Raw genomic sequence first — 15,000 nt, 5'->3', positions numbered from 1 at the left:
CAGACCACGTGATGTTCTCAAGGGAATTTTCCTTTTGTTTTTTCATAAGTTATGCGTACATATTCACGTGCATAGGACAACATTTGAAAGAAAGTTTTCCCTAGAGTAACATCACGTGGTCTGACATGGGAAAACAAAATGTACAAGCTAAAGAGGTCTATTGTCAAGGCCTGTACACAATAAAGAGCCAAACGTGGGCACATATCACGCGTCAGCATTTTATCTTAGAATTAACAAGCAGAGGTCTTACCATTGTCGATCAGGGTGACCAGCTTCTAGCAGACTGTCAGCCATGTCTGATAAAGCGTTTATCTTCTCCTCCTGAGCTGTCAAGGTCTTCTCAAAATTTTCTTGTTGTTTAAGCAGCATTACAACATCATCAACAGATGTCTTCGGAGAAACGAAATGATTAAAACCTCCTTACTTCATTTCAGCCAATGATCTTAGTTCATTTAGCTGGAGTTTTGTAAAATACACAACGCTTTGACCAATCAGAAGCACTAACATTCAAATTAACCAGAGTTAGTAGATTAACCAGAGTCTACTAACTCTGAATTAACAAACCAAAGCCAACGAAAGAGTGCCAAACGTTAAAATTGGTTTCGGTTTTGATTGGTTGTAAAAAGTCACACAATACTTTTTTAACTATGAAATTATATATGAAATAGATCATATATGAACTGGGGATATGAAATCAAGTGAAGCTATGATCCTCGCAGTTGATCGTTGATTCATTCCTCACGGGAACATTGGAACCCACAAAAGACCAGCTCCCAACGTCAGTGGCTTCATATTTCAGTTGGTTAGAGCGTCGCACCGGTATCGCGAGGCCACGGGTTCAAACCCTGTTGAAGTCCTGAATTTTTCAGGCTTCTCTACGCAATTGCAAAAATTGCGTTCATAACTGCGAGGATCATATCTTCACTTGACACTTTTTTTTATTAACAAACTATTTCGCTGATATTAAGTTCCGAGTGAACTCTGCATCATTCCTCACTCTTGGCAAAATAGTCTTTCACTGATCAAGATTGTTGAAGCAATATGCACTCAGAGAAAATAAATTGGGAATAAATGAAAATCGATCTCATAGACTGATTACAGAATTACTCCATACCCCAAGATCATCATTGGAGAGAAAAGCTTCGTGAGAAGCTGACAGAGAGTCAATATGCTGTGTATCCCGGATAAATGCCTGCAAAATAAATATTAAAATAGTTTCATTTTTATGATTATTAGCTCTACATCTTTTACCAACCCACATATGCATGGAAACATGAGCACATATTAGTTTCAACGCCATTCCATTCTGCAAGTAAGTCAGTTAAGTATATACTGCCAGCGCCTTAGCCAGTTTGAGGAGAGAAGAGACCCATAACCCAGTCATTTTTTCCAAGAATACAATATTTTATAGTTTGCTGCACAGCACAAAATGCCAACCACTAGACAAATAATCAAATGGGTGGCGAAACAGATGGAGTTGGATTGTGTTTTTTTATTCCGAAGCACAGTTACTCCAATTTCGTATTTTGCGATGTGTTCAAAAGGAAAGACCGATTGTATTAAGAAGACCCATGTTCCTTGATATTATCCCGGTGAGGAATTTGTTTCCTGGGTTGGGCGTTCCGTCAGTACTCTGTTGTTGTAAAATTCACTAATTCAATAATACCTCACAAGGGTGACAACCTTCAGGTTCACAGCATTTAGCTCGCATTTATACAAAATAACCACTCTGTAAGACAATGGGGTCTATGATTTACCCACTGACCTGCAAATCCTGGCCTTCAAGAAGTATGTCATTTCGTTCACACCAAGTCTCTTCTAGTGCTGCTTTCTCCTTTTTGAGTGCTGTCAATCTGTCTTTAACTTGTTTCATTCGAGGACTGGAAGCTATCATCTTCTCTCCATATTCTATCAACTGGTCAAATCTAAACAAAGTGCCCAGTACACAGTTCGTATTAGTTTACTGAGCATTGGAGTCTCGTTTTCAAATTGTCTCCAAAATGGTTTCCTAAATTTAGGGAATTAAAACACATTTGTACATTTGGAGGAGTAGACTTGGTAACTCTATTCTTCAAAAAGACAGTTTCTACTATAGTGGTATACCTTTCATACCTTGCAGCCTTGCAGGGTGACTCAAGGGGACTTGTTTTAGTGATGGGGGGAGCGGTTATCAAATTACCTGGGGACTCAACTTGCCAGCACAAATTAACCCATTAACCCCTAAACCGGCCTAAACCGGCCATACTTAGTATTTTACTCGGTCTAACACCAGACGGTTTTACTCGTCAGTGGGGAACCCCTGGGAATCAATGGGTTAATCAATTTTGAACTGCACCTGTCATTATGAGTTTGAATGTCTTCCCACTTCTCTTCATGTTCCTGGATGAGCTGTTTTGCACTGTTTACATCGGTTGGTTTCTCCGCGATCCTGAGTGACTCACGCACATCCGATGCCCATGATAACTACCACGCAATTCAAAAACAGGAATATGATTTAGACCAAGTATTTCAAAAAAATACCTTTTTTTGAGAATCTTAGGGCAACAAGACAATAGGGAGCTTTAGCAACGACGACGGGAACGGCAACGAGAACGTCATCTCAAAACATAAATTCCCATCACTGTAATTACTTTGAGACTATTCCAAGCTTTTTAACATGACAATGGTGTGGCAGTCCCTCAAGAATGAAACCGTTATGAGTCAAGCTTAATTTAGGGGAGAAAATGAAAATTTATCTCCCAAGTGCTGACGTCCTCTATGAAACCTCGAATTTGGCTATTTCACGTTGTTGTTTTGCTGACGACGGCAAAGAAATGAACAAAAGTGAAAAACGCACGTGCAGGGCGTGCAAAGCTATTTTTTTTGCCCACTAAATATGCAAATTTGTGACGTTCTCGTTGCCGTCGCCGTTGCCGTTGTCTTACTAAAGCTCTCTAATATTAAAGTTAAAGGGAAAAAAATATGAGAACTTTACCAAGTCCCTTGAGTCTGCCAAAAATCCTTGTTGACCATATGCTTCATCCAAGACATGTTTTCTTTTACTTGCTTTTCCCTATGGAAGATAATTTTATCCCATATTTTACCACAGAGTAGTCCACACAGTCAAAATTATACTGGAGTTTGAAACTTGATTTTTTGCAGATAAGTACACTGTGTGGGCATAATGGTTTAGTAATAAACTTTTTCCACATCATTGATGGAGAAGGGCATAAACCAATTTTAAAAGTTCGGAATAGAGCGTTTTCACATGACGTCACAGTGTATGTTGGTGTTCCAAAACAAAGGATTGGCGGCTATGTTGTACTAAACTAATCCTCTGGGATTTGAACTCTATTTTTATTCAAATACTTTCTTTTGTTTCAGTAATCCAATATGGCTGCTGGTCACGTGAGTGAAAACACTCATATGGGCAAATGGTGTCGATGGAGAATATCACATCATGATTGGAAAAAGAAAGTGAAACAAACATATAAAATCATAAATAATTACATCTTAAAACCTTAAAAGTGATCACAAAGAGGGAAACCTCCAGTTTGAAGATAGTTGGAATACAAACCTTTAAACCATTCCAGAGATGTAGAATTTCTGCTTCTTTTTCTTTAATCTGCTTAGCCTGTCTGGGATGTTGAGACACTAACCTGGAAGACAAAAAGGGAAAAGACAAAATTATTTTCTTTTTAACAATACAGTAAACACCCGCATAATATTATTATAACAAGAACACTTTTTTCAGGTTAAAGGCTGATCGTGTTCTTATTTGAGGGATGCTTAGTGAAAAATAAGCCTGAAAGTGTTCTTAAAATGTTCTTAAAATTGGTTTCAGAAATACTTCAAATTATACATTACTGAAGGTTTAATTAACTTACAATGCTGTTTTGTAATAGATTTTTTTAGTTTGTAATGGTCCTGAACACCATAAGTACTTTGATATAAGTTACTGTACTGTATTGTTTCCTTATCCTAATACCCTTTCTCTTTGTATTAAGAACATGTTTTATTTATCAGGCTGAATTTGTTCTTATTTATATGGTGCTTTATTGGCCAAATTTCAGCCTGATGTTCTTAATCCACTTGTTCTTATATGCAAGTGTTTACTGTATTCACTTCATCAGTTTGCTTTAAGAGCACAAAAGGTACATCAAGAGAGTTTACAACTTTACACTGTTTACACAGTATTAAAAACAACATAACATGACACAATCATGCCATTCTCATTTTTATAGCAAGCAAGACAAAGCCCATACTGTTATCACACAAAAAGACTAATAAACAACATACAACTGAGCCTGCTCTTGAAGCTTCAAAAGTTTTTCATCCACTGCAGCAAGATCTCTTTCAAACCCCTAAAAAGTATCATATCAAATGAACAGAAAATGGCACAGAAAATGTTAAGTCTGTAATTATGTCAAAAAAATAAGTACTGAAGCTTGGTGGGTGGATTCACATGGGAGGGGTGGATTGGGGTGGGTTGGTTGGAATAATTAAATAATTGAAGTTGAGCAAGTAGACATCCTTGGAGAAATTAACTTCCATGATCTATGAATATCTAAGGGTAAATAACATATTTGTCTCCTCTTTACAAATATATAAATATATCATCATATGAGCAGCAGTGTTTCAACACAACTACAAAACAGATTCAGTAGCTGTGATGAAACACACAAATATTTTAACTACTTTTTCAGCACCTACATTCATTTCACACATTCATCTAAATTATATTATTTTATAATACACAGGAAATAAAATTTTAAGCTTACAGAAGTCAGATGAAATGTACATCAGATATACAGCCCTAATTTAATTAGAAATCAAACCTTTTTTCACCACCCAATTCATTAATGAAACAAATAAGATGTCATAAAGTCTCTTTTGACTGCTGGTCTCTTTGTTTGACTTTTTCAATTACTTAATCAACCATTCATTGACTGGTAGTAACAGCCCATGATTTTATACATAATGTTACCTGGTGTCGCCTTTGTAAAGCTCTTACAGTCTCCAAGTCTCTTCCTAGGTCTTCGTCAGACAATACAGCATCCTTCTCTTGCATCCAGGCATTCATCTCACCACACGAGTCAAAGAAAAGTTCAACACTGCAAGACAAAAAGACAACAAAGAACTCGGTTTGAATCATCATAGTGTTTCTCCAAGTGGAACCTTGAGAGATAGGGCGTGGTAGACCGCCATGCAACTGCAACTGCTACGAATCACGTAGCAGCTGTCACAACGCATAATGTGTGGTTCCAGAAAATATCCATACCCCCACCACGGAAGACAATTGGAAATTCCGAGGGAGAGGGGGGGTTAAAGGGCAGTAATTTCCAAGGGGTAGGGGGGTATCGTGGGAAACTACTTTTCCAAAGGGTCACGAACCACATACAAAACATTGAAAGCAACATACGATCGATCTGAAGCACAAAACACACTATCGGACGATGTTTTGAAACAAAAGTCAGTTTTGAGATAAAGTTAATACTATTAGCTGCAATGTTTCCGTTTTTCTTTGAGTTAGCTAGCGCTACAATCTCCCGAAGCTAAGAACAATGTGTCTTTCATTTGGGACGGATTCAAAACATTTAAAATGGCGGTCTCAACTGGAGTCTCGTCCCCAGCCTTCCACGTTTGTCTCTTTTTCGTCCAACCAACACTTCCGTTCACTTGAGTATCACTTTTCGCTACCTTCACATGCAGTAAACACATTTTTGATAGGATTTATGTTTTACTGGGGGTAGTAACTCATTGAAAATGCGATAAGACGCAAGTTCCCACCATCTCAACGCTTGTGTGCAACGACATTTTCTTTTTTGTGGGTGGCATTTAGACCACGGACAGGAACCGGGAGTCAAGTTTTCTCTTCTTTGAGTAAACGCAATATTTATTGCGGCCTCGGGAAACGATTGTTGAGGTTCAGTTCGTTATGTCAAACTGGAAATTCTAAAACAGGAGTTTGACTACTCATTGGAGGAAGTAAATCGCGCCAAAAACAATAACAGTTGATAATATTCTTCGTAAAACAATCGCCTTTGTGACGACGTTCACGAAACCTACCACGTCAACTTTTGTGGTCCCTAAATATTAAAGAATCAACCTGAAGAAACTGACAAAATGTGTAGGCAAAGGAACCTTGTAAGTTTCTGATTTATTTACTATGGTTTGCGAAGTTGTTTAAGCGAGTGAAATGTTCTCATTGAAGTTCGCACAAAAACGTGAAACAGTCGACGTGCAACCCAAATGTTAAAGCTTTGCAAAGTTGATAGCGCACAAGCTGAAAATTTAGCTGGATAATGAGCTTAACAAAGCGTTATATTTTTCTAAAAGTTAACCTTAATGTTTACACTGTTGTAATAAAATTCTACCGCAATTACGTAACTAATTCACTCTCGTTTTTATACGTAAAAAAATTCTGGAAATTCCTGAGGGGAGGGGGGGTCATCAAAGACCCCCCTGGAACGGAAAATCCTGGGGGGAGGGGGGGTGCAAATCAAAAAGTCTTCCGTGGTGGGGGTATGGATATTTTCTGGAACCACACAATGAGATTGGCTTTCATTTATACCCAAGCCAAAAACAAAAGACTGCCATAAGTGGTGATCACATGAGTGAGACTGATAAGAACTCCTCTGATTAAGCAGACCATTCCAATGAAACCATGTAGACCTCTTTTTTCCTTTGGTGCAAGAGGTAACAAACATACCCATGCTTTTCTTTAAGTTCTTCTTCCTTGGCTTGCTTCAAACGTTGGAGATTTTCCCACCTGCATAATCAAACACACAGAAGTCCATGGCATCTTTCAACATCGTTACCAGTAAAATATAACAAATAAAGTGGAATATTCAGCAATTTCGCAGTGGGGGGATAATCCCTTGCAAATGCTTCTTTCACATCAGACATAGCAGGGGTGGTCCAGTGGTAAACGCATTGGATTTCCATGCTACTACACAAAGTTCCCACTCGGATCATTGGCTAAATTCAGTGGTCCTAGAGCCAACCACATTGCGATACACTTTGTGAACAGCCTCTTGCCAGATACTGCTTCTAACCATTATATTAATTCAATAAACCAAATCGGCTAACTCAATGTTGTACCCAATTCAAACCCTTTGGGAATGAACGTTTTGTTCCAGGTATTTCCATACCATTTAATTATGAATGCTTCATTATTATGCAAATACAACACACAAAGATTCTTAATCCCGGGAGATTTGAATTGGGTACAACATTGAGTTAGCCGATTAGGTCTATTCAGACTTTCAGATAATTGAAAACTACTATTCTTATAAACAAATGACATTGGGACCGTCTTGTACTTTCCTGACTACCTTGTACCTTTGCCTCTCCCATTCCTCCCCCCTCTAATCAATGTTGACCCCAAATAAGCTAATGTCACTCAGCAACACAACTGTTTGGAAATTCAACATTGAATGCGGGGGAAGGGGGAGAAGGTTAATAATTAATGATATTAATAATTTATTTCAGAGAACGAAGTAATAAGTTCTTACTAAAACATTTAGTTATAAAAACGGGCATTTTCAAGTTAGAGTTCGTGAATAAAATTTCCGCATATATACAATTTCTGAAACAATGGAATGAAGGTAAAAGCTAAGTATTTACATACGAATAATAAAAATATAGAACGCGAAAATAAATCGTTTATGCTCCTCGACACGTTGATATAAGTGTCAGCTTGTAAAGCCGACATAATCTGCATCACACAGATCACACTGAAAGGAATATACAACGTTTTGCTGGTTGACAATTGGAGGTTTAGGTTCCTTAGCTCTTCATGCAGAAAACTGCATGAAAATTCTGAGCCTGTCCCACTTATTTTTTTTTTAGTACACTTGCACTAAAAACAATGCCTTAACATTTTTACATGAGAATGATCCACTTGACTGCACTTGGTCTCCTCACTAATTATTGCTCTAAACATCAGGCAATAGCATTTTGTTATGCAGGATTGGAACAAAAGAACGCTAACTCCAAAATTAATTATCAACTTTGCAGAAGATTTTCAAGTGTCTCATTCAAGAAGTCAACTCTTACATGTCATTGATTTCTTTGCGTCTTGTTTTCACAGCTGCAGCATGTCTGTGATCTGTATTCACTAACTGATCAGCTAGATTGTTTATTTCAGTGATACGGCCACTGTTTGCTGTAAGCTCCATGGTAAGGCCCTGTTGAATGAAAACATTGGTAGTAAAAGGTAACAAACCTATTTCAGTGATTGTAAATTTAAGCAAAGAGAATTTTAAATCTCTATTCTTTTTTTACAAACATGACTACCCTACGGTACAGGAGTATATACCAGTAACAGCTTTGAACCTAATGAAGTGTCAGATATACCTGGCTACCCAGGGGGGCTCGTAGAATGGTGTCCAGTATGTGGAATCTTCAGGGTTCCTTGGTGGCTTACTTTGTTTTTTTCCTGTCGGCCATTACCTGACCTGCCGCTTCCAACCACCCTCCATGAGTAAGTTAAGTGCAGCTTCATAGCTTTTTTTTTTGCAATCATATGTTTATCACAATTCATTCAGTGCCACTGAGTGAACGTTTACGATTTTTGATGAGGTTTGTTATGATGTAAAGCAGTTATTACACCTTTGGTTGTGTTAATAAAGGTTGCATGGTTGGCTTGGCTTGGCTCTCACTTGAATATGAAAACACTGAATAAGGGCATTGAGTAAGTATCGTGCAGATTAAAAATTAATATTTGAGTCAGTGTTCCATCGCCGACAAGATTTTGGCTTCACCTTGAGTTTTTAAATTCGAGAACACTGCCGCACTTTGGCAAACTTTACAAACATTCACTCCTCAAAAACCTAGTTTTTACTCTATTTATTGATGACAAAACAAGGTGCAGAGCTGAGTAACCTGGGTTACTTATGCAGTTGATTTGCATTTTATTGATAACTGCATCAAGTGGAAAACACATATCACATGAAGTAGGCTCAGTATGGCTTGCCTATACTATGGGCTGACTTATTAGCCAATCATGCAATATTGCATGTGGTATCTGCGGGACTGAAAGTAGACTACAATGAAAAAATTGCCAGGAAAAATTAAAAAGACATGATAAATTATATCACATATTATTAAGTGTATTATATCGAAGAATGGGAGAAGGTTAGGACAATACAGATTTACCACAAGACTATACCTCAAGAATTTTGCGAACAGCATGAATATCTCTGACTGATTCATGTGCATCAGAAGTGAGCTGTTTGTCCTGATTAGCCAGAGCAAAATGTTAAAATGTTAATGTTAGGGCAGGGTAAATATTAAGCAAAATGTTAGCTCCTGTAGAAAATTAAAGTCACAAAACAAATGCATTATGACTATTAGAAGTTCGACTAAAGCCATGGGAAGATTTTATGTACACAACATTCCATTTCAAAGTTTAACCCATAGACTCCAAGAAGTGGGACTTAATAGATTTTACTCTGTCTAACGCCAGACGACTTAATATCCGGTTATCATATGACTTTGTAACGAATATCGTAATTTTATAACTTTCCCTGTATTGTTAACAAAAAGTGTTAAATGTTTTTAAATATGATTGTAGAGACAAGCATCTGTTTTCTGATTTTGATAGGAATCAATGCCGTTAACAACAGTTTTAAATGTAAACATATATCCTCGATCACACTTAACTCTATCTGGGTCACGGAATGTGAACTGTGGACTTCGGAATTGAAACTGGATATTTATCACAATATTGTAACATAAAAAGAACCCACTGAACTACTGTGAACTTTAAAGGAAGTGAGCTAAAAATCCTTTAAACAAAGTGTAGGCTACTTGTAGCTTCTTGTTATCATCAATATCAACATCATGCTAAGTATCCAGCTTTTCTTACTGCAATACCTGTAGTTGCAGCTTGTCTACTTAGTGACAGCCAGAGCACACCAAAGGTGTCACAATGTGGACAAAATTTGTTGGTTAATGATCTTAATCAACAAACAGAGCTCAAAATACTTGAAGGCAAACCTTGTTCTTTATCCAGGATTCAATGTCATCACACTCATGACAAAAATGAAAGTACTTAATGGAGTTCTCAAGATTCTCACGACGAATCTGAAAGGCACCAAAAAATTACTGTAACTCTTCAATGCTTCATGACATTATGTATTAATTTTCTTTGATAACACAATAATTAACAATAATGGACACAATCTGATAGTTAAAATTTGAATATCCTTCTAAGTCAATTACCTCTGCCATCTCCACTAGCCTTGAATACAAGTTCTGCAGTGAAACCTGGCGAGTTGCCACATTATCACGATCAAAGTGAGCAGTAAAATGACGTCTGACAGGACGACGGGCCTTTTCTACGGGAAAAAACACAGATGCATAAATTATCACTAGGATACCTATCTCCTTACTACAATTTTTCCAAACATCAGAATGAAGGAAAGAAGAGCTAAGCAAGTTAAAACAGAATTTTACATCCTGAAATATAAGAAGTAGGGAAAGAGATTGTTTTAACCAAAAAATGCTGATACCAGAGGAGGGAAAAATAGATGACGAAAGTTGCCTATTGAACAAAGTAATGTTTAATTTAATGAAAAACCTTTCTTTTCTGGAGTTTTTGGTTTCACAGCTCGCTGCTTCTGAACTTTAACTTTCTTCTTCACTTTCCGTTTCACCACCACTTTCTCTGGGACAACAACTTTCTGCTTGGTAATCTTCTTTACTGTTCTGGGCTCAATCTCTTTTACATAGTTTGCTGGAACATAGCCTGCTTCCTTAGATGTCAAACGTCTGATAATAAAAAAGTTATTAACAATATCAATTTGTTAAAAGCTGTTATTTTCAAGTCACAGATATTTTGATTTTCATCTACTGTAACTTTTAAGTTTGACCGAACTATTCACAACCAAGAATATAATTATCTACAGTGTAAATTCACTTAGATTCACAATAAGTAACCAGTAATGCTATTCAGTGTTTGTGTGTACTTTGAAAAGAAAAAGAATAAATTATCTTTACAGTGAAGACAGAAAAAAGTCGACTTGTAATGAGAATCAGACTACACTGAGAAACCGGATTCAAAAAGACAATCAAATCAAGCCAAATTGGTTCAAGCCAAGAGGAAATCCAAGGGCAATCTTACTATTTTGCAATGGATTGAAACCAAATAGCTGTTATACAATAATTATTGGCAACTACAATATACCTTACACTCCACCAATCCTTGTTTGTCTTGGCTATCAAGAAAAAGACCTTGAAAAAAGGAGAAAATAATAATTAATTATTCGATAATTAATTATTGATTCAATAATTAATGGTGTAATTGATTCAATAATTAATTACTTCATGTGTTATTCAAGGGAGTTTATAGACCACTTTCATAAATGGAGACCAATTTGATATTCTATTGTATTTATGTTAATTGGACCTACTGGCCTCATTTTGGTTAACATATTCTTTTGAATTTTGCGCATTGCAGCGAGGCTAGATAGGCTTATCAGCATTAAAACAAAAGAATATTTTATCGGGCCGCCATTATGAAAAAGGTCTATGAGACACAGTTCTTCCAACTACTTAATAGAAGGTACTACACGTTTTACAAGTTCTGGATGACATTTTTTCACCCTAGGCCTCGGCAGATCAAGTTACTCTATCTGAACAAACACTCCCTGTGCCAAAGGCTTTTCTTCACCTTTGTTAAGGTAATACAATCTTATTACTGTCAATAACATATTGTTTTAAAACTACATGATTGTATGCTCTGATTTTACCACTTTAAAAATGTTAATGTTTGTGTGTCCATGTGACAATGATGTTTCAAATAGGATTAATGATTGGTTTCAGGATTAATTTATATTTGTTTTCCCAGAGGACATTTGCTTGAAAGCCTTCGCGACCTCTTCAGCAACAGTCATGCCACCCACCTCTCCCTTGGCCATTTTGAGTCCCTGTCCACTGAAGGGATGTAAGGCTTTTACTTGTGGAACTTTGATTTCTTGTACAACATCTTTAACGACTTCTTTTTCCACAGTCTCCTCCACTTCCTCGTCTGTTTCAACCTCTGCTTCCTCTTCATAAACTTCAAATTTTGTCTAAAATTATAACATACTAACAATCAGTAAACTGCCAACAAGATGTCTGCTATAATGACCATAACATGACATGAGTGACATATGGTCACTCATCTGGGATGCACCCCATCAATAATACTACAGGTACAGCCCCAAGCCTCGAGTTGAAGCTTTCAATCCCTCTGGACCCAACATGGCCGTCATGTTATTAAGGCCCTTTAGATGCACAATGATTTTAATACGCATCACAAATGGTCCCCTTTCTACATTTACCATCACCGAAAAAATTACACTAAACCTTACTCTTCTCTTACTGCTAGAAATATTTATAGGTTTAAGACTTAAGGGGCATTTTTGTGTTGGATATCAAAATTGGGAGCGCATCTTATTACGTGCAACTTCTGGACACAAGTGGCTAAAAACTCCATCCAGCAGGGGTTTCAATAACATTTGAAGTAGATGCCTGGGCTATTCAGTGTAAGCGGCGGTCACTCTTGTCTTTTACAAAAATTTGAGTGAAAATCCAGGCAGAGTACAGCTGTAGCTGGCCGTGAGAGGCAAATTTCTGACAAACAGTCGGCAGCATACCGCCGGTGACCGGCTTCTAATGAAACCCCTGCACAGTCAGCTACATGCACTAGCATAATATAGAGCATTTTCACTCACGTGATCAGCAGCCATATTGGATTACTGAAACAAAAGGAAGTATTTGCATAAAAATAGAGTTCAATTCCCAGAGGATTAGTTTGGTACATGATCATGGCTGCCATTCCTTTGTTTTGGAATAACCAACATGGTCGCTGCGACGTCATGTGAAAATGCTCTATTTATTTTTTTGAGACAAATTAAATCAATGCACCTTTCCTCAGATTTACCGGTACGTGTAGATCATCAATTCCATTGTTTGATCATCCTGAAACAATGTGGCATTTTTTTTTATTTAGCCTTACACTCCACTATAAATTACAGGCTCACCAGACCTGTATTCAAGTGGAACTTAACTGAACCAAAAAACAGCTTGTAACATAATGACTGTGATTATCATTATGTCTATAGCAGCCAATCAGATTGCAGCATTTACATGCCCTCAAAATAGTCTTGTTTTTGTCTTTCACATTGCTTTGACAGGCCACTTCGTAAGTTTATTTGCTGAACTAGTCATTAAACCAGTTGAGTTCCAGAGTATTAATTTTGACGATCTATTTACAAACATAAAATGGAAAAGAGCCTGTCAAGAATGCTGGAACACTCAAAAGACAACAATATAATATTATTGTTCTCACCTGAGATGCCGTCTCAATGCTTTCCATAAGTTTGCTTTGTTCCCTCAAACGATTCACATCATCAGCAAATCCTTTTATCTCATCAATGACATTTGTGTGTCTTTGAAGAAGTGACTAATTAAATCAAATTAAAACAATGACAATTGCATAGTGTGAAACTTCAATGATTTTATGGGGAACAGGGATAGCGTAATGGTGAAAGCACTAACACCAATGTGGCCCAGGTTTGGTTCATACATGGGTTGAGTTTGTAGTTGGTTTTTTCCCTGCTGCAAGTGGTTTTTTACCACAATTGCTTGTAATCCCACAATCTGATTGGCCAATTTGCAGTTGGCGATAAGAGTCTAGACAACGCTGTACGCGTCATGCTCGCATCAGTTTATCACGCAATGTGATAGCCAATCAGAAACGCCCATTTTGGGTATTTAAAGCAATAATATTCTGAGAAAGTTATAGACAACGCTTGCTCTTTCTTTGTGTCATGATTTTGGTCTTGCTGTGAAATAAAAACTTTTTTTGGCTTTGAATATTGTGGTAAAAGACAAATTTGTTGTGGACCGACACCCGCGACTGTGCCTCACAAGTCCACAACATTTTGACCACTGTGATGATGAATATCGTTGTTGATAAGACTACAGACAACGCTGAACCACTTTTGATTTGTTAATTTCTCTGGGTTCTCTGGTTTTACCCTCTTTTTTGCTTTTCTTTTCATAACTATTACACTTCATATGAATTAAATAGTTATTGTTTTACAGATTTAGTACACGCACACTGTAGGTGCTTGTTTTGAAAACTTTGCAGCAAAACATTGTCAGTCTTGCCATATCAACCTAGAATATTGGAAAGAATGAGCACCTAAAATGAGATAGCTGACAAGAAATGGTTGATATCCTCTTGGCATTTTCTGCATAATAATGTCAAACTTAATTTGACAAGAAACAGTTAATGTTTAATCTGCATAACTCTGGGAGACAGAGCGTATGTCTCCACAGCACCTTCAGTTTGCAACACTCTACCAAGCCATATTAAGTCAGAACAGTCAATTGTTAAATTTGAGAGTCTTTTGAAAACCTTTCTTTTTAAACAAGCCTTTGCGTGTCTTAATAAACTTTATTGTATTTTTATATAATAGTAATATCATTTTCACATATTTTATAGATATTTCGGCTGATCACAGTTACACCTTAACTAAGTCATAATATAATATGATATTCGGAATTCTATTGTAACACATGTAGTTGTTTATTTGTTTACTTCTTTGTGAATTTATAAGCACATTTAATTATATTTAGATAGAATCTGTGCCCATTATAAATAATAATAATAATAATAATAATAATTATAATAATAATGATACTTTTGGAGAGATGAAGAAATAAACTGTACCCACCATTGCACTTTGTTCATCCCTGCCATAGTCCTCGCTACTAACAACATACATCTTCTCCATCATCCATGATTCTACATCATTTGAATCTGAATAATACTAGAAAGAAAACCATACAAATGGATAAATCTCAGAAGCATTATGAAGGGCCTTTAGATTTTTGGCATGCTAAAATTTCATTTACAGGTAACTGTACCAAGTCCCATCTGGGTAAGGAAAGAAAATCCAGCTACCGGAACATCATTGTGGTCAATTTTTTCACCGACACCAAAATCAATAAATAACTGTT

At 36.8% G+C, this 15,000-nt stretch overlaps 1 protein-coding gene across 2 annotated transcripts in view; it reads right to left on the bottom strand.

The window, feature by feature from the left end:
• LOC137985391 (spectrin beta chain-like) overlaps positions 1–15,000 on the bottom strand; it is a 70,382-nt gene that overhangs the window by 41,069 nt on the left and 14,313 nt on the right. Inside the window, exons 18-35 of one of the 2 annotated variants that reach the window (XM_068833002.1) lie at positions 14,715–14,810; positions 13,322–13,435; positions 11,892–12,059; positions 11,174–11,220; positions 10,568–10,758; positions 10,210–10,325; positions 9,985–10,071; positions 9,155–9,223; positions 8,041–8,171; positions 6,692–6,751; positions 4,967–5,093; positions 4,279–4,343; positions 3,557–3,638; positions 2,975–3,052; positions 2,336–2,463; positions 1,766–1,925; positions 1,115–1,192; positions 251–390 (exon numbers count right to left, since the gene is read on the bottom strand). In XM_068833002.1, coding sequence (XP_068689103.1) covers positions 251–390; positions 1,115–1,192; positions 1,766–1,925; positions 2,336–2,463; positions 2,975–3,052; positions 3,557–3,638; positions 4,279–4,343; positions 4,967–5,093; positions 6,692–6,751; positions 8,041–8,171; positions 9,155–9,223; positions 9,985–10,071; positions 10,210–10,325; positions 10,568–10,758; positions 11,174–11,220; positions 11,892–12,059; positions 13,322–13,435; positions 14,715–14,810 — 1,937 coding nt within the window. The remainder of the gene's footprint in view (positions 1–250; positions 391–1,114; positions 1,193–1,765; positions 1,926–2,335; positions 2,464–2,974; positions 3,053–3,556; positions 3,639–4,278; positions 4,344–4,966; positions 5,094–6,691; positions 6,752–8,040; positions 8,172–9,154; positions 9,224–9,984; positions 10,072–10,209; positions 10,326–10,567; positions 10,759–11,173; positions 11,221–11,891; positions 12,060–13,321; positions 13,436–14,714; positions 14,811–15,000) is intronic. The other variant, XM_068833003.1, reaches the window with a different exon arrangement.

The sequence above is a fragment of the Montipora foliosa genome, chromosome 14, assembly GCF_036669935.1.
Source record: "Montipora foliosa isolate CH-2021 chromosome 14, ASM3666993v2, whole genome shotgun sequence".
In the NCBI taxonomy this organism is placed as follows: Eukaryota; Metazoa; Cnidaria; class Anthozoa; order Scleractinia; family Acroporidae; genus Montipora; species Montipora foliosa.
Note: the sequence above shows the minus strand (reverse complement) of the source record. Positions and strands in the feature narration are given on the sequence as shown.